General features: G+C 38.6%; 2 protein-coding genes and 3 long non-coding RNA genes across 6 annotated transcripts; 1 reads left to right on the plus strand and 4 right to left on the minus strand.

The window, feature by feature from the left end:
- Positions 1-210: 210 nt before the first annotated feature.
- On the minus strand, positions 211-7962 carry LOC136255063 (adhesion G protein-coupled receptor L2-like). The gene is made up of 20 exons (XM_066047782.1): positions 7903-7962; positions 7759-7827; positions 7593-7707; positions 7379-7537; positions 5818-5890; positions 5657-5756; positions 4174-4307; positions 3451-3577; positions 3281-3387; positions 3111-3219; positions 2899-3052; positions 2772-2838; positions 2657-2723; positions 2509-2606; positions 2330-2456; positions 2189-2230; positions 2062-2139; positions 1965-2010; positions 632-769; positions 211-568 (listed from the first exon to the last, which is right to left on the minus strand). The coding sequence occupies exons 1-20, from the start codon at positions 7960-7962 to the stop codon at positions 279-281; spliced, it is 2160 nt and encodes a 719-aa protein (XP_065903854.1). The 3' UTR covers positions 211-278.
- Positions 7963-8009: 47 nt separating this feature from the next.
- On the minus strand, positions 8010-19350 carry LOC136256483 (uncharacterized). Of its 2 annotated transcripts, none has more exons than XR_010701514.1 (5): positions 19134-19350; positions 10301-10561; positions 10136-10246; positions 8205-8293; positions 8010-8152 (listed from the first exon to the last, which is right to left on the minus strand). It is a non-coding gene; the product is annotated as an uncharacterized lncRNA (long non-coding RNA). The 2 variants fall into 2 exon arrangements; XR_010701515.1 differs by lacking the exon at positions 19134-19350 and adding an exon at positions 11578-12241.
- LOC136256482 (uncharacterized) lies at positions 14292-18424 on the plus strand. The gene is made up of 2 exons (XM_066049456.1): positions 14292-17915; positions 18111-18424. The coding sequence occupies exon 1, from the start codon at positions 14552-14554 to the stop codon at positions 17102-17104; it is 2553 nt and encodes an 850-aa protein (XP_065905528.1). The 5' UTR covers positions 14292-14551; the 3' UTR covers positions 17105-17915; positions 18111-18424.
- A 912-nt stretch (positions 19351-20262) lies between the features above and the next one.
- LOC136255510 (uncharacterized) lies at positions 20263-23725 on the minus strand. Its single transcript, XR_010700925.1, has 3 exons — positions 23392-23725; positions 20376-20582; positions 20263-20322 (listed from the first exon to the last, which is right to left on the minus strand). It is a non-coding gene; the product is annotated as an uncharacterized lncRNA (long non-coding RNA).
- Positions 23726-23850: 125 nt separating this feature from the next.
- Positions 23851-26104, minus strand: LOC136255569 (uncharacterized). Its single transcript, XR_010700964.1, has 3 exons — positions 26009-26104; positions 25766-25960; positions 23851-23991 (listed from the first exon to the last, which is right to left on the minus strand). It is a non-coding gene; the product is annotated as an uncharacterized lncRNA (long non-coding RNA).
- Between the last annotated feature and the right edge of the window lie 231 nt (positions 26105-26335).

Here is a 26335-nt window from a genome sequence, read left to right on the forward strand (position 1 = left end):
CCATATAGTCTAAATACATTTTGGGAGTGTTTGTAAATCCGCAAAAAATAATAATAATAATAATAATTTTTTTTTAGTAACATTGCTCAACCTCAAAGTATTTGTCACTCGAAATATTTAGGCTATAAGGTATAACTAAAACTAAAATAACACAGAGAATATAACCATAACTAAATCAATAACTAAAAGGAATTAAGAAAAGTTACTAAAACTAAAACTGACTATGACAAACTAAAACTAATAGTCCAACACTACAGTCATGTAGCTACATGTGTTCTTTACTTCTTGGTAGCAGCTGGCTTTATTTTAGCAAGTGTGCTGCTTTGATTCTCCATGTTCTCAACATCTTCATCTTTAATCGATGCGGCATCATCGACTTTCATATCAACTTTAAATGTTGATTCTTCTTTTATTTCATGCCTCTCAGGTGGTGATTCATTGACCTCAGTTTCATCATCATTAAGATTAGTCTCTTTCTCACAACCAGCATCTTGCTCTTCAATGATTGATTCTTCTAGTCGCTTAAAGGTCTTCAGTTTCACTGGCTCATCAGTAAACACATTGTCTTCTGCTTGCACATAAAATACATGACTAACTATTGTTCTAGAAATGTACAACAACATCTACATACCTAATTCAATCTCTGACACTCCTTTTGATGGACGTCTCCTTTCCAGTGTTGTGCTTAAGTATTCACCACCAATGGTACTGCTTCCCACAGATGCAGTTGATATTCTCTTACCACGAAGACTAACATCACTTTTCGCAGCTATACAAGGACATACATGTATGTACGTATACAGACATAATTATGAGGCTATAATTATACAACAAAACTACAGAAGCCATTTTACCGTAGTTTTGTCTATATTATACTTGTTACAGTCCTACACACAGAGAACAGTGTGTGAAGCTAGGATCTGTTCAACTGTATGAGACATGGTACAAAATTTAGTGATTAATTGATAACTTCACACTGCAAGCAAAAATGGGGTACAAAGGAAGACAAAGGTAACTCCACGATGTGTGTATTGCACAAACTGCGGTATGCCAAAAGGCACCTTGAAGCAAAATCTAACAATAAAAATCAAACTCATACATACATAGCATAGCCTCAGCTGTTACTCAGTAATGTTGTCTGAAGGCATTAGTATGGTATTAGCATGTAGGTTAGTTAGTTAGTCAGTCAATTAGCAGAAAAATTTTTTAAAAATTATATTCACGGTAACACTGAATCCATGTTTGGGCTTAATTATAAGCTGTCAATGCACTGTGAATTACATGCCAAGGCACTATTGTTAATTAAAGAAATCAACCACCAAAAGTAAGTCCAGCAGCAGCAAATTGTAAAATATAAGCCCTCAAAGTTTGGTATAATTTCTTTGTTTTTTCTTTGCTTAGGAGACTCATGGGAGTTTTTAGATTATTCTTTTTGCACACTTTACAAAAACCAGCTCAACTTTCTTGAACAATGGTGCACTTTAAGAACATATTGTTGCATAATCATGAACCAAGTTTGGTGCAAATCTGATAACCAGTCATAAAGCTACAGATGATTATTTGCACAAAAAAGGCCGACTCTTCATGTCTACAGGGTACACTACTCATGTGAATAACTTAAAAATCAGTATGCATATAAATTAACCATCATACGTAGCTCAAATCGTTTGTGGTTCAAAAGAAATCTCATTGACAGTCATAGAGTTACAAAGCAAAAAATAAACAACTGTAAATCACAGGTCAATATCCTAATAGAACAGTCACCACAGTGTAAAAATCATGAAAAGTGTCGAAATTTGAAAATTCATCAGCTTTTAAACTTGGGACCTCCATACTGGACGCCCAATTCCTTAAACACTGAGCTGCTCCTATCACAGTTGTTCACTTCACATGTACATACATACATATATACTACACATACAAACACTCACAACACACACACACTTACACACATCCACACTTACTTCTTGACTTCATTGTACTGGTAATAGTGCTTGTGCTATTACGATCCTGTAATCCAAAGCACATAGATGAAATCTTTACTGTAAGCTTAGAACTTACAGAACGAATTCTACTATAAAAATTGTATAGTTTGCTTCCTTTCCAAAAGTTGCTCCGATCTCTGAATACTTTAGCAACCTTAAAATAACCACAATAAGTACTGCACTATAACTCTGCTCATAACTACCTGATTGTTCCTGACAACATGAAATATAAAGATAAAGACACCCTAGAAATAAATATTTGTAGTAAAGCATAGTTCTGTAAGGAGGTTTGTAAATAAGCACAACTACAACTGTAGCAGAACATGATAGTAGTTAGTAGCTACCTGTAGAGAATTCAGGATTGCAAATATCCACGCAAATGCTATGGTGTCATCATTCACAGCCAGAACTCCAATTATCCATGTCAACCCAAGTAATGGCAGTAGTATCACCATGGCCTTCAGGAGGTCCCTGGTATCCAGTAGTAATGAAACACAGTTTATACATTACTTATAGAACTTACTTTGCTGTGGCTTCTTTAGTAGAAGCTCTTTCACGGTTAGTGTTTCGCGTATTTTGATATAAAACTTTTAGTGTAATTCCAAGAAACACACAGTTTATCTGCAATTGATTGTCATGTACTATATATTACACAGGGAAGAGTTCATTACCAAGATCATAGCCCCAATAGGTGCAATAAATGCTGCAATTGCTCCATCCTCTGATTTTATCCAGCAACTATTAGTGCTCAAAATTAGAATCATAACACTAATAGTTCACACTCACTAGTCATCAGTCCCATAGTGTCTGTGAACTATTCCAGCTGATATTGCAACTATTGGAATTGCTGGACCTAATGTAAAAATTATCATATAATTATACAATACAATTACTTATGTGCACTTGTGCTCACCCCAACCCAAGATAAAGAAGAAAAGTCGACGATTCAGTTTATTACCAAACACAGTCACCAACATCATATACAACATTACTCCTTCACATAACATCCAACAAAATGCAGATATGAAGAAATATTGTAGAAGTACTGCCACAATTATACAAGAGGCCTAAAAATTACAATTTTACATTTTACAAAATTTATTCTACAGATGTATTAATGCCTACTTGGTATTCAGTAGCAGTTTCTGTTCCAGAAACAAATACTATCAGACCCAACGCAAGTGCAATGCATAGATTAAGATGGATGAAGATGTTATTCTTCTTATCTTTTGTTCTATATCAAAAATAACAATGAATCATAACATACTGAGTGTAAATACAGAAGGACCACTTACCTAAACAGCACATATGTCAGTATCACAATAGAAAGACAAAGACACACTAGAGATATTGCACATCCAATATATGAAATTATTGACAATGCATCATCAGCTGGGGTTGGCTATGGAGGGAAGCAATATTATACATACATATTTAATTATGCTCCCTAATTATATCTCCTTACTTTTGTGCCACGTACGCTCACAAGTACAGCAAAACTAGTCAAATGAGTTGTAAGACAAGTTATTCTTGTGTCAGTAGAACTGTTATCTAATCTTAATCCTTCCTGTGACCAACCACCGGCTTGATTACTATGGACAGTACGAACAATTTGCAAATTATTATGAAAATGATTTACTATATAAATGAGATCTCTGTTTAGTAACCACATTAGCCATAGTTGCTGCCCTTAAACATTATTGCCAAATTTGGCCAAAAAAGGTCCTCCTAAATTTGGGCTTAAAAGAGCCAGTTTTGGAAACTTGGTAACTTTTACATTAATTTTGTTGTTGTCACAACATTGAAGTTGCATTTCGTAATTTCCGGCCAACAATGGCAAAATAAAATTCTTCACATTGCCAAACTTTGCTTTTAAGGGTGTTCCAACTTTAGCAATAACCCAAAAGCTGTAAAATATGGAACCCAATAGAAAGACAAAAATGGCAACATGTTGGATCTACATTTGGCAAAATATGGACAATGTTGAATTTACCAGCATCTGGGATAAGCCTAATTTTGCTACAATTGGCAAAAATATGATACCAAATGTTGCCAAAACTGGCAAAAAGCAGGTTTATCAAAACCTTCCAAAATTGGCTGTTGACATACCTGCCACATGTATTAAAGTTATTATGTGCATGCAGTAGCAGTGGAATTTAATTGGTAAAATCAGTAATACTGTGCTTACAGTTGCAAATCCTGCAAGTTGTGATCATAAAATTGACATGATTTGGTTCTCAGTTGTCTTGATACAAGTGTCTGCAGAGTAGTTGGTAAATTGCGAGAAAGTTTCAAGCTTTCAAATATCTGTGAGTCATCTTTCTATTAGAAGACAACATAATTGTTACAGTGAGTATACAGGTACTACAGTAAGTTTAAGGTAGTTGCAGTAATTATTGTAAATCATAATCATTGGACAGTAACCATCATACAGTGCAATAGTACTGTATAGTATTGGGACCACAAAGATATGGATGTGCCTCCACAAAGATATGGGTGTGACCCTTGAAAAAAAAACACCTTTCCCTGATGATGGTGAGGCAGTATTGGTTAGGTAAAACTAAGCCCAAAAAGCCTTTAGATTGACCAGAAACACTTTCAACAAGTTGCTACGGATTTTTTAACAAATTATTAAACAGAATTTTCTACTGACTGAGTAACTGATGCCTTAATTCAGACAAGCATAACTTGATAATGGCTAAGGCTATGCGCTTGATTTTTTCACTGTTTGATGTTGACCAGTCATAATTTTATTTTGCAAAAAAAGGTAACAAACAAGTACACAGAAAAATACGGAATTTTCAACTAGAGTAGGGACTATAGCACATTGATAAAAAGTACTGAAACAAACTGGAGCAGTGCACGATATTAAATCACAGTAAAACAATGAGAAATCTTATATCCCTACTCTGCTCAAGATACCACAAGGAAGAGCACAGTAGAGATATAACACTTCTTATTGTTTTACTGTGATTTAATATCGTGCATTACTCCAGCTTGTTTCGGTACTTTTTATTGATGTGCTACAGTCCCTACTCTAGTTGAAAATTCCAAGACGCTGATGTGTACAGGTTATAGGTTGAATATAACATCAAGATGTAATCATATCTTGTACAAAATGTAAACGTACAATCACTTTTTATACAGGTTTCTTAGTGATATTAGGAGCCTCAGTAAATTTAAAATATTAAATGATTCTGTGCATACCATATAAACCTGAAAGATGAAAGATAATTATGTATACCATTTTCTAAATGGAGTAAAAATACACACTTATAGCACTGTAAAAACTACACACCAATACAGCCTAGTAGAAGAAACAGAAATTTAGCAATTAGCTGCTATGTAGCTAATGGTGCATGGATGAAGCTAGTAAACAAGCTAGGTCTTTCAACTAATTGATCAGATATAATATGTTGTATTAATAGAACACAAAGTTCAAATGCACAATGCCATTGATGTTTGTTCAGCAAGGTTACTGTGAAATATTGGTGGTGCTAAAAGAAAAATTAATGGTGGTGATTGTGTGCTGTCTAACTAAATATAAGAACAAGTCAGATGCATATCAATTGAACTACAGACATAAATTACTTCTCAATTGTATCACGTGTAAAGTATCACAAAAGTAGTATGAAATGTGCAGTTTCTGTATGGTGTACGTATATACTCACCACAGGAAATGATACCATGATGGCATTGTTTTCAGAAGTATTAACAGGTACAGGAGCTTGAATGGAGACTATTGGAGTAATTGGAAGAAATGTTTCATTTCTAAGAAAGAAACACAATATATAGCAGTAATGTTTATTATGACTTGCTACTGTTTTCTTACTCATTGTTAGGGTTAGGCAATTGTATAATATCATCTCTGAGTATTGTACTGGTAATTGGAAATCCCATAGTATCTATAGTGATTTTAATAAATCAGAGTAAAGAACTGATTAGTGTCCTTAATTAATCAGACAAACTATACATTACAAGGTTAAAATAAAATATACATGTACATGTTGTGGGTTCTAGTTTGCAGACACCTACATAGTTAGTCAAGTATTAATTGATAAAGCTCAGTAACTTCTGGAACTGACAGATATTTGAAATCATTCATATGATAGTAAATGGATCAGTTAGTCAAAAAAGTTGTTGGAACAATTAAAGAGCAATTTAAAAGAATGACAAAATAGGAGGAAATATCTCAACTGTTTTATGGAGTGTCTGTCGTCTTTTCTCATGCAAATTGCTTAGAGAAAGCCATGAGGCTGCCCTTCATTTTCATTTGCATAAGTATGGACATGCCCTCTTCCTCTGTGAAAGAATTCATTATTTCTGGTAGCCCATGATGCCAGATAAGCTGGTTTTTGGTTGTTTTATGCCCATATAGCCCATTGTTAAAGCCATTCATTACACATTCAGGAACCTGCTTTACCCATTTTTCAAGTTGGCATGAATACACTGCCTCAAAGCAAAAGCTTACGTATCGGGAAGGTTTATACTGGCTTTGTGCAGCCTTCATCTCTCACATACAGGCTGCTTTTAACATAAACCACTTTGCTCACGTGGGTGCGGAAAAACAAATACCATAAAGTGGGTTATTTTTGAAACAGAAAATTTCATACAAGAAGCAAAATCTGAATTTCAAAGGATTTTAATTTCGAAGAGTGCATATTTTTAAGTCCGGATGGATTTCAAATAAACAGAAATTTGCGTCACATTTTATGAAGATGCATGAATGTTTGCCAAAAACTGACGTACTGATGGAATAATTCCCATCCCTGTGCATTGGGGAGAAAAGACTGAGGGAGTCTTGAGTGGAGTAAGTTCACCAGCTCGATCACGCTTGATCATAGCTAGCTACAGCCATAGCGTAGCTTCTAGGCATCAATTCTCATTCTGGATCTCCTGGTTTCTGGTTATTGGCACAGTAATGATACAGTTTACCCATTATCATTAGTAATACTGAGCTAAAACTCAAGGAATACACAAGTGAATCGCTGAAAGTTGGATCATGCTTTCACTTGTGGGAATTTATTTCGAAGAACAACTAGACGTGGGAATTTATTTTTTGAAGAGAAGGCCTCTTTGAAATATCCAAAATAAAAACCTTTCAAAAATTACCAGCTATATGGTATACTATACATACATAAAAACACACACATTTTTTGGAAAACAATTTCAGTAAACCAGGCACGTGTTCACAGCCAGCCTTCTTAATAACACTAAATTTAAGACTTGGATCATAGTGAGGAGAATAACAAACACACTTTAAAGACATTCCAGACTGATTGAAACTATACTAACTGCCATTTTGTACCATCATGATTAACGTATGTATGACATTTGCAATATGACAATACAAACCTCTCTATACATGATATTCTTATACAACACACACTTACAATTCGGAAGTTGTTTTAAAACACCTTTCAATGCATCATTAGGGAATCTAAACTGAGTATTTCCACCAGTAAAGTTACTCAAGTCATCATTTTCTCTGGGAAACACATAATCTTCTCCTGCTTGTACACTATCGTTGGATATCAGTGAAGCTTTTATGACTAAAAATAGTAATGATGATAACAGATTCAAATACTTTTTAATGAGCATACTTACCAACATTACTCCTAATTGTAATAGCTTCTGGTGTTTCATCATTTAGTGTTCCACCTAAAAGTGTTCCAAATTGTTTAGTGCTATTAACCAAAGACTGGCTGGTTTCTGGTGATGTCTACATTAAGAATTTACCACAATTAAAATGTATTAAAGTATTAGTATATACTTTGCGCAACTGTGTCCATTTATCTTGGTTGCTGTTATCAAGTAGGTTATTAATGACTGAAGCTGTTTCCTGTTAGTATAATATTATAAACATGAATAACACAATACACTGTCTACTCTACAATATGTATTAAAGTTTACTTACCTCAAATAATGTATCATTAGGTTTCAACTTGGTAACTACTGTTCTTGTAACACTATACATTGCATATAATCATACATATACATTAATGACATTCAATTTACTTTGTAACAGTGTCTAGAACACGAACTGCTAAGTCAATATCCTCTGCAAAAACATCATCTTCTGGAGTGGTCAAGTTGGAAATGGCCATAACAACACCAGTAGCTGCATCTATTTTCTCTGTTTCATTTAGTGTGGAAATGTTTTTTGCCTTGAGTGAAAAACACTTGCTATTTGTGATACTCACTGCGTCACAAAATTACCTCATCTAACAACTCCTTAAATCTTACTCTAAAGCACTTCACAAATTCCTCCCAATCATCTTCACCTTTGCATCTCCTTTGTACAGTACCTAGTTGTGTAATCATGTTTCTGAATTGATTACTATGAAGGTGACAGTTTTAAAACAAATACACATGAAGTGTCTTCTCAGCTATTTTGTACTTTCTCTGTCATGTTTTCTTATGCAGATTCATTATATGATAACTAGTATTTAATAGGAACCAAAAACTTAATATAGAGATTCATCTCTCAATAATAACAAACTCAGTCAAGTGCATTGTAATTTGTGCAAAAAGGGGTCTTGTAGACTTTCCAATTGCATGTAATTGGCAATCCATACCTGACTTGTGAGTATGGTACCAGCCTGACATTTGGTCACTTTACACCCCTAATATAGCACTACTCCTGAATGTAATTCTGACTTTTACGAAGTGTGAGCACATACAGCACGCATATACATGCTAAGCTAGGGCAGATTTGCAGTGGTGGGGTTGCATTAGTTTTGATAGAAACCCTTTTGAAATAGTGAAACAAATCACAGGGTGGGCAGGCAATACTGTGTACATGCAGACTGCAGTGGGAACTCAGTTACCTGGACCTCTTGGGACCAGGGGTGGTCCATAAGTCTGAAAAGTCCATATCTCTGAAATGGTGTATAAATTACTTTAAAATAGCATAAAACATTTTAAATTTTCCAGTATTATCAACTACCCTAATAGAACAGTCACTACTCTAATAGAGCAGTCATTTCTGTAGTTCAGTTAACCAAGAATACAGATAAGTGGGGTCCAGATAACTGAGGTTCCACTATAACTGAATGGTGTCTGAGCAATATTATAATCAAAATTTACTAAGCACCAGTATTATTAAGCTACACAGCTTCATATATGTGTGTATTCAGCAGAAATGAAGGTGACTAGCTGGGGATCAGCTGATCTACAGTCTCTCCACTTTTATTTTAGAAGAGATCCACTTTTCAAAATTAATTAAGATACTATAGTAGTCAGCTAATCTAATAGAACAGTCATGTACTCTAATGAAAACATCAGGTGCAGATATATAGATGCATAGTGTAGAAGGGGAAGAGGGGGGTATAAGGCTACGTGGGCTAGAGCCCTTACTTGTCCTGGTCTAATGAGAACATCAGATGCATTCAAGTTGAGAGTAGACATATAGATGCATAGTAGAAGGCACTGCACAAAAATATATGTTTCCACGATGTTTCTATATTGAAACTTTACTGAAATTTTCAGAAAATGTATAGAATTATCACAAAATTGTCATAATTAATGTGAAAGGAATTTAGCACATTCTTTAAAATATATTACTGAAAGGTTGTGACAGTTCTGTACAGAATTCTGTATATATTCCCTTTAATCCAGCAGATTTGGGTATTTCTGACTCCAGGAAATGTCATAATTCATTATGCATGAAACCTCAGGAAACATTTTTTTTTTGTGCAGTGAGGGGAAGAGGAGGTAAGGATATGTCTCATCTAATGAAAACATCACATGCATTTGAGAGTAGATGCATAGCAGAGGGGGAGGCTATGTAGGCTAGAGTCCTGGTGATAATATGCTTAGGAGAACCTTTCAATATAGTTGCTTTGGCTGTAGTATTTTTGTGATGATTATAACACCACTTTAAAACTATTTTAAAATCTTACAGTTTCTGGGGGCTTGAGAGTGACAACCCTCTGAAATCACTTCCACTTACAAGTACTGCAAAATGATCGACTGATGACACTTGGGATCTGTACATACAGGGTATACAACCCAAAGCAAGAGGCAAACCATCCTTCTTTTAAGTTAATTGTCCAATGGTTAACTATTATAATCCTTTGCTTTCCACATTGAGAAAAGAATATACATTGTTTGTATTAAAGACTTGTGCCTGTTTGGGCATGGCATACCATTTAATCCAGGTCCAGTACATGGAGTTTCTACAGTAACACCAACAAGTGTTTCATTCCATGTAACATTGAATCCAGTATAGTTTATTGTCACTGGATTACAGAATCGATCTTAAGGAATAATAATATAGTTAATGTCTGAAACCATATTGTATGTATACTTACTCAGGATCAGTGTGGCTACGCTAGATTGGTTAAATCCTCCATATTTATTCCTAACAGTACACTGATAGTCTCCAGTGTTATCTTCTGAAGCAGTAGCAACAAGACTTGAGCTTTCTTCCCCACTAACAGGAACTCTATTCAGTAACCAGCCATATGTAAAGCTATTTTCAGCTATACCAGTAGCTGAACATGAAAATGTAACTTGCTCTCCTCTATCAGCTGTTATATTCAATGGTGAGATGGTTACCACAGGAGGGTGTGCTATTCAAAGAAAACGTCAATGTTTCTTCTAATACTTATGCACTTGTCAATTTCATGCCCCACCCCCCCACCCCCGGGCGTCCCCACGCCCCAGGTGTGGATTTGACATTGCTTCTTGTCCCCACCACTGGGGCAATTGACAGTTGTCCCAGGACGGACCGATTTTCGGTAGTTGCATTTCTAAACTATAAAATCGTGCTTGCTATAGCTAATTTTACTAGCTACAGGGCAGGCTTATTACTAGTCGCATGCATGAAATATGCGCTTAGTCATCCTTGAGGTGTCGTCAAATCCCCTACTATAGGGGTGGGGACATAGTGGGGATTTGACAGCCGATTTTGCCCCAGTAGTGGGGAATTTGACACCACGATTTGTCAAATCCCCTGTATTCCCCCACCCTCCCTGGGGGTGGGGGGATGGGGCATGAAATTGACAAGTGCATTATTATTATGTTATTTGCCAATCACAAATGCCCTATCTGTCTATACCATATTTACTTGATTTGTGTCCCAGGGGTACTATCATTCTTACCCCAAAAATAAGGATAAAACCCTTCAAGTAGTGCCGCACTGCAGTATTATTCGAGGGTGCGATACAAATATTTTTAACCAATTCAACAATCTAGCGCGCGCACTAATTAATTAGAATACACTTACGATACACTAGTACTAGCAGTGATAAAGCGTGATAGAGGATATTTGTTGTAGCGCAGATGTTTTCCTTTCTTACTTTAGCACTAGTGCTAGGGTTGTAGAGATGAGCCAGTAATAAGTTAGCAGGGTAGCTAGTATAGGTGGCACCGCCCAGCGAGGTGATGGGGCTAAGCAAATAAACTGACTCATCACTACAGGCCTAACACTAGTGCTAAGTACTGGAGCAACAAAAGAAAAACACCTAAGCTGCAACGATAGCCTCTATCACGCCTTGTCACTGCTAGTACTCGTGTATCATAAGTGTATTTTAATTGTATTCCGGAGGTTCCGGATACAAGGAACAGTGCTAACTAGTGGTATTACCTTCGTCACTCCTTGCCCACAGCACATTCAAAGCTGAGCTTTAAATAGAATTCTTACTTCTAATTAACACCTTCTTTACTTGCTCAATCAGCACGTGATACTTCAATTCACAACGTGATGGATGAGAACTCTGTGTTAAGTCTTTTGGAGAGCATTTCTTCTAGCGAATCACTGAGGAAGAAGTTCCTGGATGCACTTCGAAACCCAGTTCAGCAGGACGAGGATAGAGAAGGACAACAGCGTGGCAACCAGGCACGCGATCAATCAGGAAACACTGTAGCCAGTCCCCCAGTGGTTGAAGACCACCCTCCTGATTATGGAGAAGACCAATTGACAGCCGGGGTGCGTCAATCTGGTATTAATGCCTCGCTGGGAGCCGGTGTGCCCCAGTTGAGAGGGGTTAGCGGGCTGGATGCCGGTGTGCGCCAGTCGTCAGCTAGCTCTCTGGGAGATGGGGACTCCCAGGCTATTAGTAATGATGGAAACAGCTCGGAGGGATCCACACTATTTGATCCTAACAACTTGAAGTCGGACGACGATTTCACCTTTGAAACCCATGAGGTAATTAAACGGTATCTAGAAAACACTTTCGCACGTCTCTCGATAAAGACGTGCGAAAGGAGATGCATAAGGAGCACCCGGTAAAGTGGCATTACAGACAGGATGTTATCCGTAACACGGAACTAATATACTATTAGAAACGGAAATTAACCTGTCTATACAGTCTATAGTGACTAACCTGTCTATACAATCTATAGTGACTAACCTGTCTATACGGTCTATAGTGACTAACCTGTCTATAGTGACTAAGCTGTCTATACAGTCTATAGTGACTAAGCTGTCTATACAGTCTATAGTCACTAACCTGTCTATACAGTCTATAGTGATTAACCTGTCTATAGTGACTAAGCTGTCTATACAGTCTATAGTCACTAACCTGTCTATACAGTCTATAGTCACTAACCTGTCTATACAGTCTATAGTCACTAACCTGTCTATACAGTCTATATAGTCACTAACCTGTCTATACAGTCTATAGTCACTAACCTGTCTATACAGTCCATATAGTGACTAACCTGTCTATACAGTCTATAGTGACTAACCTGTCTATATAGTCTATAGTGACTAACCTGTCTATACAGTCTATAGTGGCTAATCTGTCTATATAGTCTATAGTTACTAAGCTGTCTACATAGTCTATAGTGACTAACCTGTCTATATAGTCTATAGTGACTAACATGTCTATATAGTCTATAGTAACTAACCTGTCAGTCTATAGTGACTAACCTGTCTATATATAGTCTATAGTGACTAACCAGTCTATACAGTCTATAGTGACTAACCTGTCTATATAGTCTATAGTGACTAACCTGTCTATACAGTCTATAGTGACTAACCTGTATATACAATCTATAGTGACTAACCTGTCTATATAGTCTATAGTGACTAACCTGTCTATACAGTCTATAGTGACTAACCTGTCTATATATAGTCTATAGTGACTAACCTGTCTATATAGTCTATAGTAACTAACCTGTCAGTCTATAGTGACTAACCTGTCTATACAGTCTATAGTGACTAACCTGTCTACACAGTCTATATAGTGACTAACCTGTCTATACAGTCTATAGTGACTAACCTATAGTCACTATAGACTGTATAGACAGGTTAGTCACTATAGACTATATAGACAGGTTAGTCACTATAGACTGTATAGACAGGTTAGACAGGTTAGTCACTATAGACTGTATAGACAGGTTAGTCACTATAGATTGTATAGACATGTTAGTCACTATAGACTATATAGACAGGTTAGTCACTATAGACTGTATAGACAGGTTAGTCACTATAGACTGTATAGACAGGTTAGTCACTATAGACTGTATAGACAGGTTAGTCACTATAGACTGTATAGACAGGTTAGTCACTATAGACTGTATAGACAGGTTAGTCACTATATAGACTGTATAGACAGGTTAGTCACTATAGACTGTATAGACTGGTTAGTCACTATAGACAATATAGACAGTTTAGTCACTATAGATTGTATAGACAGGTCAGTCACTATAGACTATATAGACAGGTTAGTCACTATAGACTATATAGACAGGTTAGTCACTATAGATTGTATAGACAGGTTAGTCACTATAGATTGTATAGACAGATTAGTTACTGTAGACTATTTAGACAGTTTAGTCACTATAGACTATATAGACAGGATAGTCACTGTAGACTATATAGACAGGTTAGTCACTGTAGACTATATAGACAGGTTAGTCACTGCAGACTGTATAGACAGCTTAGTCACTGTAGACTGTATAGACAGGTTAGTCACTATAGATTATATAGACAGGTTAGTCACTATAGATTGTATAGACAGATTAGTCACTGTAGACTATATAGACAGGTTAGTCACTATATATACTATATAGACAGGTTAGTCACTATAGACTGTATAGACAGATTAGTCACTGTAGACTATATAGACAGGTTAGTCACTATATACTATATAGACAGGTTAGTCACTATAGACTGTATAGACAGATTAGTCACTGTAGACTATATAGACAGGTTAGTCACTATAGACTATATAGACAGGTTAGTCACTATAGACTTTATAGACAGGTTAGTCACTATAGACTGTATAGACAGGTTAGTCAATATAGACTCTATAGAGAGGCTATAGTCTCTATACACAAGGTGGTTAGAATTATTAGTATACTAGTAAAATCCCATTATCCGTGTTACGGATAACATCCTGTCTCTAATGGCTGCTCACCCGGTACCTCGTACTCCCGCGATGAAAGTGCCAAAAGTTGATCGCTTTGTCCTCGATCATCTAAACCAACGCTTCCCGAGGTCACGTGATGCCGAACTTGGCACGATACAAGTGGCGTTGTTGCGATGTGCTGGGCCCCTCTCGTGTCTGTGGTCGGAATGAATTGATAACGATCTGTTGAAGGATGAGGATTCTATGATAAACGTTCATGATGCGCTAAGCGTTGTCCAGCACACTTTAGTGCTGTTGGGGAATGCCAACGAACTAGTCTCCCAGACAAGAAGATGCAACATCCTCCGGTCTGTTGACCAAGGTCTGGAGAAGTATGGTAAGGAGCCCCCCACTAATAGTGAAGAATTCTTGTTTGGGAAAGAGTTTTTCCCCAAGCTGAAAGCGACAGTGGAGTCTGATAAGACGTTGGCACAAGTGGTTCAAATATCCCACCGCTATCAGCCATATGACCAGAAGAGCCGCCAGTCCACATTGGGTCGCAGTAAGAAACAGTTTTTTCGACCAGGCCCTACCGGCAATTTGGGGTCCGGCAGGGCAATGTTCCCCCATCCAACAAGCAGCCTTACAAGCCATACCATCAGTACCCCCATCCTCAGAAGCAGTCCACTTTCCAGGCCCACAAACACTCGGGGAGATTGGAAAAGTCCTGAACAACTTACCCCTACCACATACCTCTTTTCAAGCACTCAATTTGAATCTGCACCTTCTGCCTCGACATACACTAACACCAGTAGCAGGAAGGGCTGCCTTGTTCCTAGAGAACTGGGCCTGCCTGACCAAAGATCCTTGGGTGCTATCCACCATCAGAGGGTATCAGATACCCCTAGAGTGTTTGCCAGAGCAGCACAGGTCCACCATCACAGTCAGCAGGGAACAACAATCAGTTCTGCAGGAGGAAGTGTCCAAACTGAGGGAGAAAGGGGCAGTTCACCCAGTGCAGCAGTCAGAAGCTCACATAATCAGTCCGATCTTTGTCGTCCCCAAAAGCGGCGGAGGTTGGAGACTGATTATAGACCTGAGATACCTGAACTCCCATATCACTTCAAGATGGAGGGCCTGTACATGCTACCAAGCATCATCAGTCAGGGGTGGTTCATGGTGAAATTGGACCTAAAGGATGCGTACTTAACCATCCCTGTGGCCCAAGAATCTTGGAACCTTCTAACCTTCCAAGCAGGTCCACCACACAACTTGATGCAGTTCCAGTGCCTCCCATTCGGGCTTTATACCGCACCATTCACCTTTTCAAAAGTTACAAAGCCTGCAACCCAGTTCCTACGTCAGTTAGGCATACATCTAATTATTTATCTAGACGATTTGTTACTGGCAGCTCCTACCAAAGATCAACTATTGGTGGACCTTTCAACAGCCATATGGTTGCTTACCAGTCTAGGGTTTCTAATAAATATCCCAAAGTCCATCACAGCCCCCACCTGTCATCTAGAGTTTCTGGGGTTCATAGTGGACACAGACAACATGGTAATTTCTCTCCCAGCACACAAGTTGCACTGTATCCAGAAGGAAGCATCTCATCTTCTTTCTCTGGACAGAATTCCAATGAGGACTCTGGCTTGCTTCATTGGGACACTGGTAGCAACCAAACCAGCTGTATGGACAGGCCCTCTCCATTATCGTGCCTTACAGGATATGAAGATTCGATCACTTCGTCAACACCCTCACTACCAGGATTCTGTGAGCCTGTCGAAGGAGGCACGGGTAGACCTTCAGTGGTGGTGCTCGGAGCTGCCTTCCCACTGCTCAGCCCCAATATGGAAACCAGAGGCCTCAACAGTGATCGAGTCAGATGCCTCCAAGTTGGGCTGGGGGGCAGTCTGCCAAGGGGTACCAACTGGTGGCAGGTGGACACTAGAGGAGACCAAGTTCCACATCAATTATTTGGAGCTCAAAGCAATGTTTCTGGCCTTGCAGTCCTATCTGAAGGACAAAACCGATATAGCAGTACTGGTCAGGTCAGACAATCGCACTGCAATAGCTTATTTGAACAAGCTTGGCAGTCCGTTGAGATCCCAACTGTGTCAGTTGGCCCTGGAGATTTGGGAGTGGTGCCTCCTACATCGGATTACACCACATGCAGAGTATCTGGCAGGGAAGGACAATGTCTTGGCAGACTGGGAGTCTCGCCACCACGACAGCAGCGATTGGCAACTCCTACCATCAGTCTTCGATGCTGTCCACCTCCTCCTTGGTCCTTTTACAATAGACCTATTTGCGAGCAGAACGAATGTTCAGCTGCCAGATTACTACAGCTGGAGACCAGACCCACAGGCAAGAGTGGTAGATGCCTTTTCAACATCTTGGTCGCAAGACCAGCCTTATCTCTTCCCTCCCTTCAACCTGATTGGCAGAGCACTGTCGAAGATTTGCCTGGAAGAGGTAGACTATGCTTGTCTAATAGCCCCAACTTGGCCAGCTCAGGTGTGGTACTCCCAGGTATTGAGAATGTTAGTGAGGAATCCTATTCTACTCCCCATGGAACAGGATTTGCTCCTGAGTCCAGATCTGAAGCCCCATCCTCTAATCCAGGAGAATCGGATGTCTTTAGCCGCATGGCCTGTCTCAGGCAAGCTTTCTCAACACAAGGATTTTCTGAAAGAGTTACAGAACTGCTCCTGCACTCCTGGAGATCTAACACCCATGCAGCATAGAATTCAGCCTGGTCTAAGTGGTGTGGCTGGTGTGCTGGAAGGCACATTAATCCACTTTCAGCATCTTTAGGAAATGTGCTAGAGTTCCTTGCAGACCAATTTGATTTAGGCTTACAATACCGTTCACTTAACACATTACGCTCTGCAATCTCAACTTCTCACCCACAATTAGATAACGTTAATGTGGGAAGCCATCCTTTAGTGTCTAGGTTACTAAAGGGCATGTTCAATGCCAGGCCACCAGCTCCTCGCCTTAGTGTGTCATGGGATGTAGCTGTAGTTGTCGAGTACTTTAGAAGCTGCCCTTCAGAAGGTCTCTCAACTCTGGAGCTGGGCAGGAAGGTGGCAACGTTAATGGCACTAGCTAATGCAAGCAGGTGTTCAGACCTAGCAGCCCTGGACAGGGATCATTTGAGATGGACACCCACTGGGGCCCAATTTACAGTAGTTCGGCTGACTAAGACTCGTACCCCAGGTCCCCCTAGGACAGTACACTATTCTTCTCTGCCAGAGGATGCTGACGTATGTCCAGTTACTTCCCTTCAATTATATCTCTCCAGAACATCAGAACAAGCAGCTTCAATAACTTCACCTAAGCCAGTATTCTTGACTTCAAAGAGGCCATTTAGAAGAGCTCGTCCAGGAACTTTGGGTCACTGGATTAAACACAGCTTGGGAAAGGCAGGCATTGATACTGAGCAGTTTACAGCCCATTCCACCAGAAGTGCCAGTTCTTCACGAGCTCGGGCTAAAGGAGTCCCTGTTGCTGAGATTCTCAAGGTGGCAAATTGGTCTTCAAGAAGTACCTTTGAGAGATTCTATTACAGAAGTGAAGGGTCTTCTGAATTTACTAGAGTTGTTCTATCAGGACCCTCTAGCAGGTATGATTTGTGCTTTAAACGTACCACTAGTTAGCACTGTTCCTTGTATCCGGAACCTCCGGAATACAATTCACAGATTCCCCGAGGACAAGGTCCGCAAGGGGAGGATGGATTGTATGAGGAGGTGGAGGATACAAGGAACAGTGCAATCCCACCCACATGATATAATGTGCCTTATACCCTCCCTTTCTATAGCTCCATGGAAATGGCAGAGGAAGAGGGAGATCTGGAGGTGTGAGTGATTTTGACTATTCATTGAACTAACTCTGATTAAGTAGTGTGATTAGTATTCTACTTGTATTGTACATGATTCTTTGGGGTTACTTACCCCGTATACAGGTGTGTAGATTGATTTTAATTATATACTTGCACGAGCAAATCAAATTGTGCTGGTGAAACAGTAATTTGTGTATACTGCTTCTTTTCACTGCGTAAGAAGGTGTTAATTAGAAGTAAGAATTCTATTTAAAGCTCAGCTTTGAATGTGCTGTGGGCAAGGAGTGACGAAGGTAATACCACTAGTTAGCACTGTTCCTTGTATCCTCCACCTCCTCATACAATCCATCCTCCCCTTGCGGACCTTGTCCTCGGGGAATCTGTGAATTAATTAGTGCACATGCTAGTTTGTTGACTTGTAAGGAAGAGCAGTATCAGCAGTTGTAGCTCGATAGTCGTGTCTCCAGTGTTGCAAGAGATGGATAAGGCCTGGATTATTGTTTACTAGCTGTTTCCAGCTCAGTCCGCGAGTCCAGTCCGTGAGTCCAGTCCGCGAAATGCATTAGGCCCACTACTATAGCTGTTCTACATTATAGTTTTATAAAAACAATCTGCTACTTACTTGTTCTAAACAACACCTTTCTTTCACTCAAGTCCTTGTAGCACAATCATGTCATGCCTCATGCTACGTGGTAAATTTACTAACTAATATCTGGAATTTTGATTATGTGACAGCCATTTAAGTTTTACCAGAACAATGCCTTCCTTAAATCAAGATGGAGATTAATACTAAAGGATGAGAACTCTACTAAACAGTAATTACGAAAGTATAGCATAGTACTATTCAAGGGTGTGGTACAATTAATTTTATTTTCAGAAACAATGATAAAGACCTTCAAGTAGTACAGTGCTGCACTGCAGTACTATTTGAGGGTGCAGCACAAATCAAGTAAATACAGTATGCCATTACAGCAAAATTAACATTGGATACCACAAATATACCTTCAACAGTAAGTCTAGCATAGTTAGAAAAATTTCTTCCATGTTGATTGACAGCTACACATCTATATTGGCCTGCATTAGGTGGTATTAAATGAACAAGTGTGAGGATATTGCCGGTCTTCTTTTCCTAAAGCACCAGTTGGTATAACACCATCTTTTCTCTGCCAGAAATAAGACAATGCTCCCTTAGCCATACATGTTAACTGAACATCTGTAGTATGATCCAGCGTTGAAACCGGGTCGGTTCATCCGGGTCACATTTTCTCCGGGTCATCCGGGTCTGACCCGGTTTACAATTTATCCGGGTCTGACCCGGATTTGGATCACGTGAGAAACGAAATTGTTCGTTTTACGACGTGGAAACTTATAAACGCTATCGCGTAGCTCTTTCGTGAGCCACGCCCACTTATCGCATTACCAACATACGCTCAGCCACGCTCATTTGTTAGTACTAGTGTAGTATGTAGCACGAAATTGAGGGTATCTATGGTGAGGGGTAGCTATACATAGGCGGCGGAAAGGGGGGGGGGGGGGGGGGGGCTAGGGGGCTAAAGCCCCCCTAGGTCTGCTGAGGGGGGGCTTAGTCCCCCCCTCAGAATTATATCACACCGAAATTATCTTTCTTGGAGTGGGGCTGAAAACCGTGATAAAGATCGAGATACTCTAATAGAGCAGTCACTCTAATAAAGTAGTCAGTGTGTAGCGAGCTATGTAAGGATTTTTATGTAGTTTATCGGCTAGAAATGGTAGCTGGTGAGGTGGAAAGCTCTTGTGAGTTGGTTGTGACCTTTTTTTTTTGGTCTCACTTTACCAAACTATAGAAATAAGTCTGGGTCAGCTCAACGGAGCCCCCCCTCATATCAACTACTTCCTCCGCCGCTGTAGCTATATAGTGTCAGTAGGTGAAGACCTTTTTTTTTTTTTTTTTTTTTTTTGGTCTTTAACCTACAGCTAGGCTGAAGTTGCAATATTTACTCAACACGAATCGAACGCTCAAAATGTAGACTCGTTCGCTCGCTCGAGACTAGCCGAAACGCGTCTTGGCTTTAATTAATCCGGGTCACATCCGGGTCAAATCCGGGTCCTTGGGTCATCCGGGTCAGCAGTAGTGACCAGGTTTCAACGTTGGTATGATCATTATTGACTTCAACAAGTTTACTGAGTGGATGAGTGATGATTTGTGGATGTGCTATTAACAGAAAAATCAGTTTATAACTACATGTAATAAAGAATTTTGCCTACTAGTATCATTTATTATTCCTCTTGCACTACTGACATCACCAAGTTCTACTCTCACACCAGTAGCAGGTAATATACCCAAAATTACACTAAACTCCTCGTCTGTTTCATTAACCACTCTATCATCCACCACTGGTATCGTCACAGTGACACTAGTCTCTCCAGTATCAAACACAGCAGTCAGTCGAGTAGCATCATAATCATCACCAGCTATTTCAGCAAACATGTAGCATTCATACACATAATGTTACTATTACTTTTGCACCTATATCCTATGTTCAACATTGTTAAGTATAAACTAGTACAGTAGAGCCTCCCTTATCCAGACCAGCCCAAAGTAGTCATGTGGCTTGTAGTCTATTAACCATAATGAAGTTTGGGTTTGATGAAAGCACAAGGGTAAGTAGAGTTTGAGGAAAATGAGAACAGGATGGGAATGGAAAGCAGGAATGGGAATGACCCATGGAAAATGCTTGATAAAGGTCATCACGCAATATACAGGTTGGATTTTACAGCACAATACTTTGTAGCATTGTCTGTATCCTTCCCCTCAAACGATCAAAACACTCTAATAGAGCAGTCACAAGAATGTTTTATTAACTATCCCACATTGATGGCCTGTGAATTGATAGGCTATATCTGTCATATATGTAATAGTTGCAACATGGGCATGAGGGCTTTTCCTGATATGTATGCCCGACTGCCCAAGGGCCCAGGCCTGAGGGCATACATATCAGGTAAAGCCCGAATGCCCATGTTACAGCTAATATGTAACACATATCAGGCTGATAGCTGTACAGGGTGATTAATCACCCAAGCCAATATGAGTGCAGTCACTGGCTGTATTATATATGCATACCTAAAATTTTCGATTATGGGTCAGCAGCTAGAACATTCTGGTTACGTTAGGTTATGATGAACGGACATATATCCTACAGATATCATGGAGAATTTCCATTATATGAGTTTAATGTCTTAATCAGTGCTATTGAATCGTTTATGGAAAAGTACAGAGTTCACTAAAGGCCTAGATGGGTAAGTGGTGCAGCACTATAATAGCTTAATTTATTGGCGAACGAGCATGTGGTATACAGATACCGGCTCAGCCCAGCAGTTGTACTGCTTCCCATTCATTCAGACGAGTGCAGTGTTGTGTGTTCATTTGTTCCAGAGAGATTTACTTCCTTGTTAGTCCTTGATGTATTAGCCTTGTATTGTGGCTCCCTGTGTTGGTCTGGTGTTTGGTTTCGTTTCAAGCCTTTGAACTAATTAGTGGCCAGAGTGTGTGGCCAAAAGGAGGTACTTAGCCATGCTACAATTATTTGTAAACAGTTTACAACTGATCTGTAACACTGGTGGCAGCCTTTGATCTGCCCACACACCATACTACAAATATTATTATCATGTATGCATGTATGTATAGAGTTTGTGTAAACTGATAACTCAAGGGTAAAATTTTAATAACAATCCTTAGGTGTAACTGCTTGTTTAAATTATCATCACAACTATGTAATGATAATACTTCAAAAGCAGCTACTTCTATATGCAATAGTATTAATAATCATGGAAGTATCATCATGTAAACTACTGAAAAGGATGAAGGCACATGATAGTGTATTGTGTGGCCAGCACACCCAGTGTAGGTGGTGTATCTGATTTGGTAATAAACTACTGTCTGGCACCAAAAGGTAGCCCAACCAGTAGGATACAGTGTGAGATATTCCAATAGGTCTACACTTACAAGATGGAAATCTCAACATAACTTTCACTTAAAGTACATAAAATGATACAGTTTTCAAATTACATGGACTGCCACTCTACTTTGGTGCAATATGAAAGTGTAAGGTTAACAAAGATTTGAGATTTGGCTAACTAGCAGAGAACCTTGTTACTTGAAGAATTATATTTCCATACATCAACAGCTGTACAGCAAAATTATATACTGAAATATGTGACCTGATTTTGGAAAACCTACCTTTCAGGTGCATAAACAAGTTAAAATAACACCAGCATGAGATAGCTACACTGTCCAGCTAACAATTACTCTAACTTTGTCTTAAAGCTATCAGATCTGCGTTATTGAGACAAACTTTTGTAGGCATGTCAAAGCCAACACATTGCTCTAGAGGTCTTGAGAAGACACTGGAGTAACTCAAGACCATGTTATTAGCTTGAAGTGGCTGGCCAATTTTATGTTTTGTGCTGTTGCAGTCCATCAGGAGCTTCCACGGTTGACTTGGATTATGACATCATGATACCCATCCATTTTGTGCTCTGACTATTTCCCACCCCACCACTCCATACCCTCCACCCATTTTTGGGAAAGTGAATCGGTGGAAAATGTTTCTTGTACTCTAGATGCTCTGAAAGGCCATACTGACTCTATATTCAGAGAAAAATTCACCTGCCTAGCTGTCATGGTTGGTGAGTTATTATCATTGAAATACAAAATAGGTTTTATCTGCAATTGCATATTGTTTTACAAAATATTTCTCTACAATGGCTATAACTTTCATTGGTTGATCCTGGACCTGGCAAGGAGCTACAATGAGGAAATTTGGTACAAGAAAGGAATCAGAAGTTATATATAATTGGAGGTATTTGTAAAAACTTATAATGCAACAAGTTATCAATGTACAAGTTTGACTGTTCTATTAGAACATTTATTAATTCTAACTCACGTGTGACCAAAATGAAAGATTCAAAAACTGCCATAAAATACAAACTCATAATCTGATCATCACCGTTCAGTTTAACTTACATTTGAAAACCATTTGAATAATGTTTATTCACATACTAAAAATTAATATCAATTTTTGTAATGGTTATAGGGGAGATACCCTATGGAACTTACTCAATGGGAGTTACTCAATGGGCATTAACATCATTACAGCCATTCATTGTCAACAGCCATTGATTGTACAACCTTTAATCACTGATTACGATAAATCTACTGTTTTAGTGATTACTGCATACTATGTAAGTAAAACTTCCAACAGAATTTTTTCCCTTTGCTCACCTGTAGCAGTCACTGGTGATGTGGTCACAGAAACATTAAAGTCATGACTTGCAGTTCCTCCTAGTAGATTTATGGTCACTATTATGGAACCAGATTTTTCTGTTCCATTTAATGTTGTTTTGTTGAACTGAACAGTCAACTCTATTAGAGTAATCGCACATAACAACACATACACAACACTGGTATGTTATTACCTTCATCATCAATGATGGTAATAGTGAAGGAATGGTCATCATTAATAGTTACTGGCAGACAACTAGACTGTAGATCAACAGTTAAAGAAAATGTTTCATTTTCTTCTTGTATCGAGTCATTAACAACATTCACACTAAATGAGACAGATAATTGTCCTCTAGGGATGGTAACAGAAGTAGTAGGTTGACCATAATCTGACCCATCTATTTTATAAATACAACTTTAGTATACTATTAAGACTACATACAGCATAATTACCTGTAGTAGTAATGCCTGTAATGGTGATCATGATAGTAACATCATGAGATGTTGTAGCAATAAGTGTGAAGTTCATGTTAAATGAACCACCTGACTCCTTTACAGCATGTGGTTGTTCTTCATTAAACATTATGCCAAGTGCAGCAACTAAATGTGCATAAAATAATACTAAAATATTAATCCACCTTTGGCTATAATAATTTTTATCCATACACAAAGAACTACTACACATTCTCTCACATAAGCATTACCAAATCCACACAGACAATTCAAGTACTCAGGCTACTGGCACTGGTTGCCTTCAATACATGCACATAATTTTGCCATCTGTATTGTAAAGTAATATTTACACTAAAGATAATAAGAAATGTGGTCAAAATTATGTCGTAAATAATGAATGAATTGATGTATGCAAAAACTACAAGGTCCACAGACATGCATTAACCAGCAATAGAATTACCATTGAATGAAGGCACAAACACATAATGCTTACTCATTTTCGTGCTGGTGACTGAAAAGTCTGTTATTCCATATAACACACACTACAAAACAGTTAATTAAGGTGGCCATGCCAACACCAACAAGAAGGAAGTTCACCACGCCAGCTGCACAAAATGAGTAATAGCGGTATGTTTGTTTGTTTGCAGTGTTTACTTGTATTGTATGCTTCCACCTGGCTTGCTAGACTCTGGTTGGCTTGACTGTCTGTTTGTAAATGCATTGTAAATGGAGGGCATGGTATGTTTTAATGTTTGTTCGTATTGTTGACTTGCAATGTACATTTTGCTTCACTTGACTTGCTGGCTTGGCTGTCTTTTTTATCTGGTTCACCTGGTTTGCATACTCCTACAGTATTGTGTATCTCCTGCAAGTTGTGTATGCATATAGTGTGTACACATCACTGTGCCATTTCAACACCACAGATGAACCACATTTAGCTACTGGTGACCTCTAGTTGATACTGTACTATATATTGGCTTACATAGTTGAATAATTTCTATCTTTGGTGATTATGTATTGCTGCACACAATACTACAGTAATGTATAGCTCTCTACTGTATGTTTTGTACTGTGCACATCACTATGCCATTGCCACACCAATGATGTACCAGCACTTAGCTACTGGTGGCCTCTAGTTATGATGTACTATTGTGTTATATCTGTCACTGTTGTGCCATATTCAGTTGATTTCGGATCGTAATTATTTTACTAGTGCATAGCCTCACTGGGGGATTGTCATGTTGGTGTATATTCTTGGTTGGATGTGACCTGGTCCTAGAATAACAATAATAATAATAATTGAAAGGATCTTGGTAGCAGTCAATGAGCAGTGGTAAATAAACAAAGAATTTATTACAAGTAGCTTTATGCACTCTGTGCAAAAACCGGAGGCAATAATTTAGCACTTTCAAGAGGAGGCTTCTGAAAATATGTTTCACTAAGCCGCATATAGGTGATCACTGGAATGCCAACTGGGAGGCATGCCATATAGGAAACATCAAAGCTTTGCATGAGATTGCATTTAGAATACATTATGATATTCCAAGGCATGATAATACAAATATAATGTTACACCTATTATGAAATAAAGCTAGCTACTCATGAGGCCACAAATTTGCCTTAAATTTGTCTGTTCTATTAGAATAGTAAATTGACTGTCCTTTCAATCTTTTGAATAAGAAAACATATTGCTGAAGATTAGCTGTATACTAGTTAAGTAGCATCCCATAATATGCTGCTGCAATGTAATATTATTAGCAGCTAGGCTATACATTGATAGATAATAATAACTTCAAATCAATGTAATAACGCTGAGCTAGCCAGTCTACTACTGAGCTTACCTTAAAAAGGGACTTTAACTGAAATTAGCAAAACTCATAGGTAAAGTAAACATCACTATATACACTTAACTTCCTTATACCATCATCATTAATGATAGTTACTTGAGCAGTATTCCCACTAACCAATCCACACCATGATGTAGGGGAGATAACCAAGTTAAACACTCCAGTACATTCAACAATGTCATCATTATTCACAGTTATATTAAATGAGAGTAATTGAGAAGAATTTCTAGCAACTGGTACTGTGATAGTTTGTAGTGTATAGTCATCTCCTACAGTATTATTATAGGCATGTGTAGGTTTATATATTTAACATTTACCTGTAGTGTTTACATCCATTAAGGTAACAGTCATGTTAAATGCTTCAGGTGATGGTTGACTAAGTCTGATTGTGGGTGATAGTGACCCAACATTTTTTTTATTAATAGTGTATACTGGTGGATCAAATGTCATCTTAACTGTAGAATGATAATAATAGATTATTCACTATTATAGAACTTTGCGTGGGAAAGCCAGTAGAGGCTGATAGCCTTCGCCATGCTGAGTGGTCAATCGCCCCAGCCAACATGAGTGGTTCTACTGGATTGCTTTTATAGACATGCCTAAATGTTTTGATGATGGGTGGGAGAAGGTAACATTGCTGTTAC

The sequence above is a fragment of the Dysidea avara genome, chromosome 5 (assembly GCF_963678975.1).
Source record: "Dysidea avara chromosome 5, odDysAvar1.4, whole genome shotgun sequence".
Classification (NCBI taxonomy): Eukaryota; Metazoa; Porifera; class Demospongiae; order Dictyoceratida; family Dysideidae; genus Dysidea; species Dysidea avara.

Coding starts and splice junctions, on each gene's coding strand:
- LOC136255063 (XM_066047782.1), bottom strand. CDS start 7,962: ATGTATAGTGTTACAAGAACAGTAGTTACCAAGTTGAAACCTAATGAT. Junction 7,538..7,592: donor TACAATTAGGAGTAATGTTG/GTAAGTATGCTC, acceptor TACTATTTTTAG/TCATAAAAGCTTCACTGATA. Junction 5,891..7,378: donor TTTAAAACAACTTCCGAATT/GTAAGTGTGTGT, acceptor AAATCACTATAG/ATACTATGGGATTTCCAATT.
- LOC136256482 (XM_066049456.1), top strand. CDS start 14,552: ATGATAAACGTTCATGATGCGCTAAGCGTTGTCCAGCACACTTTAGTG.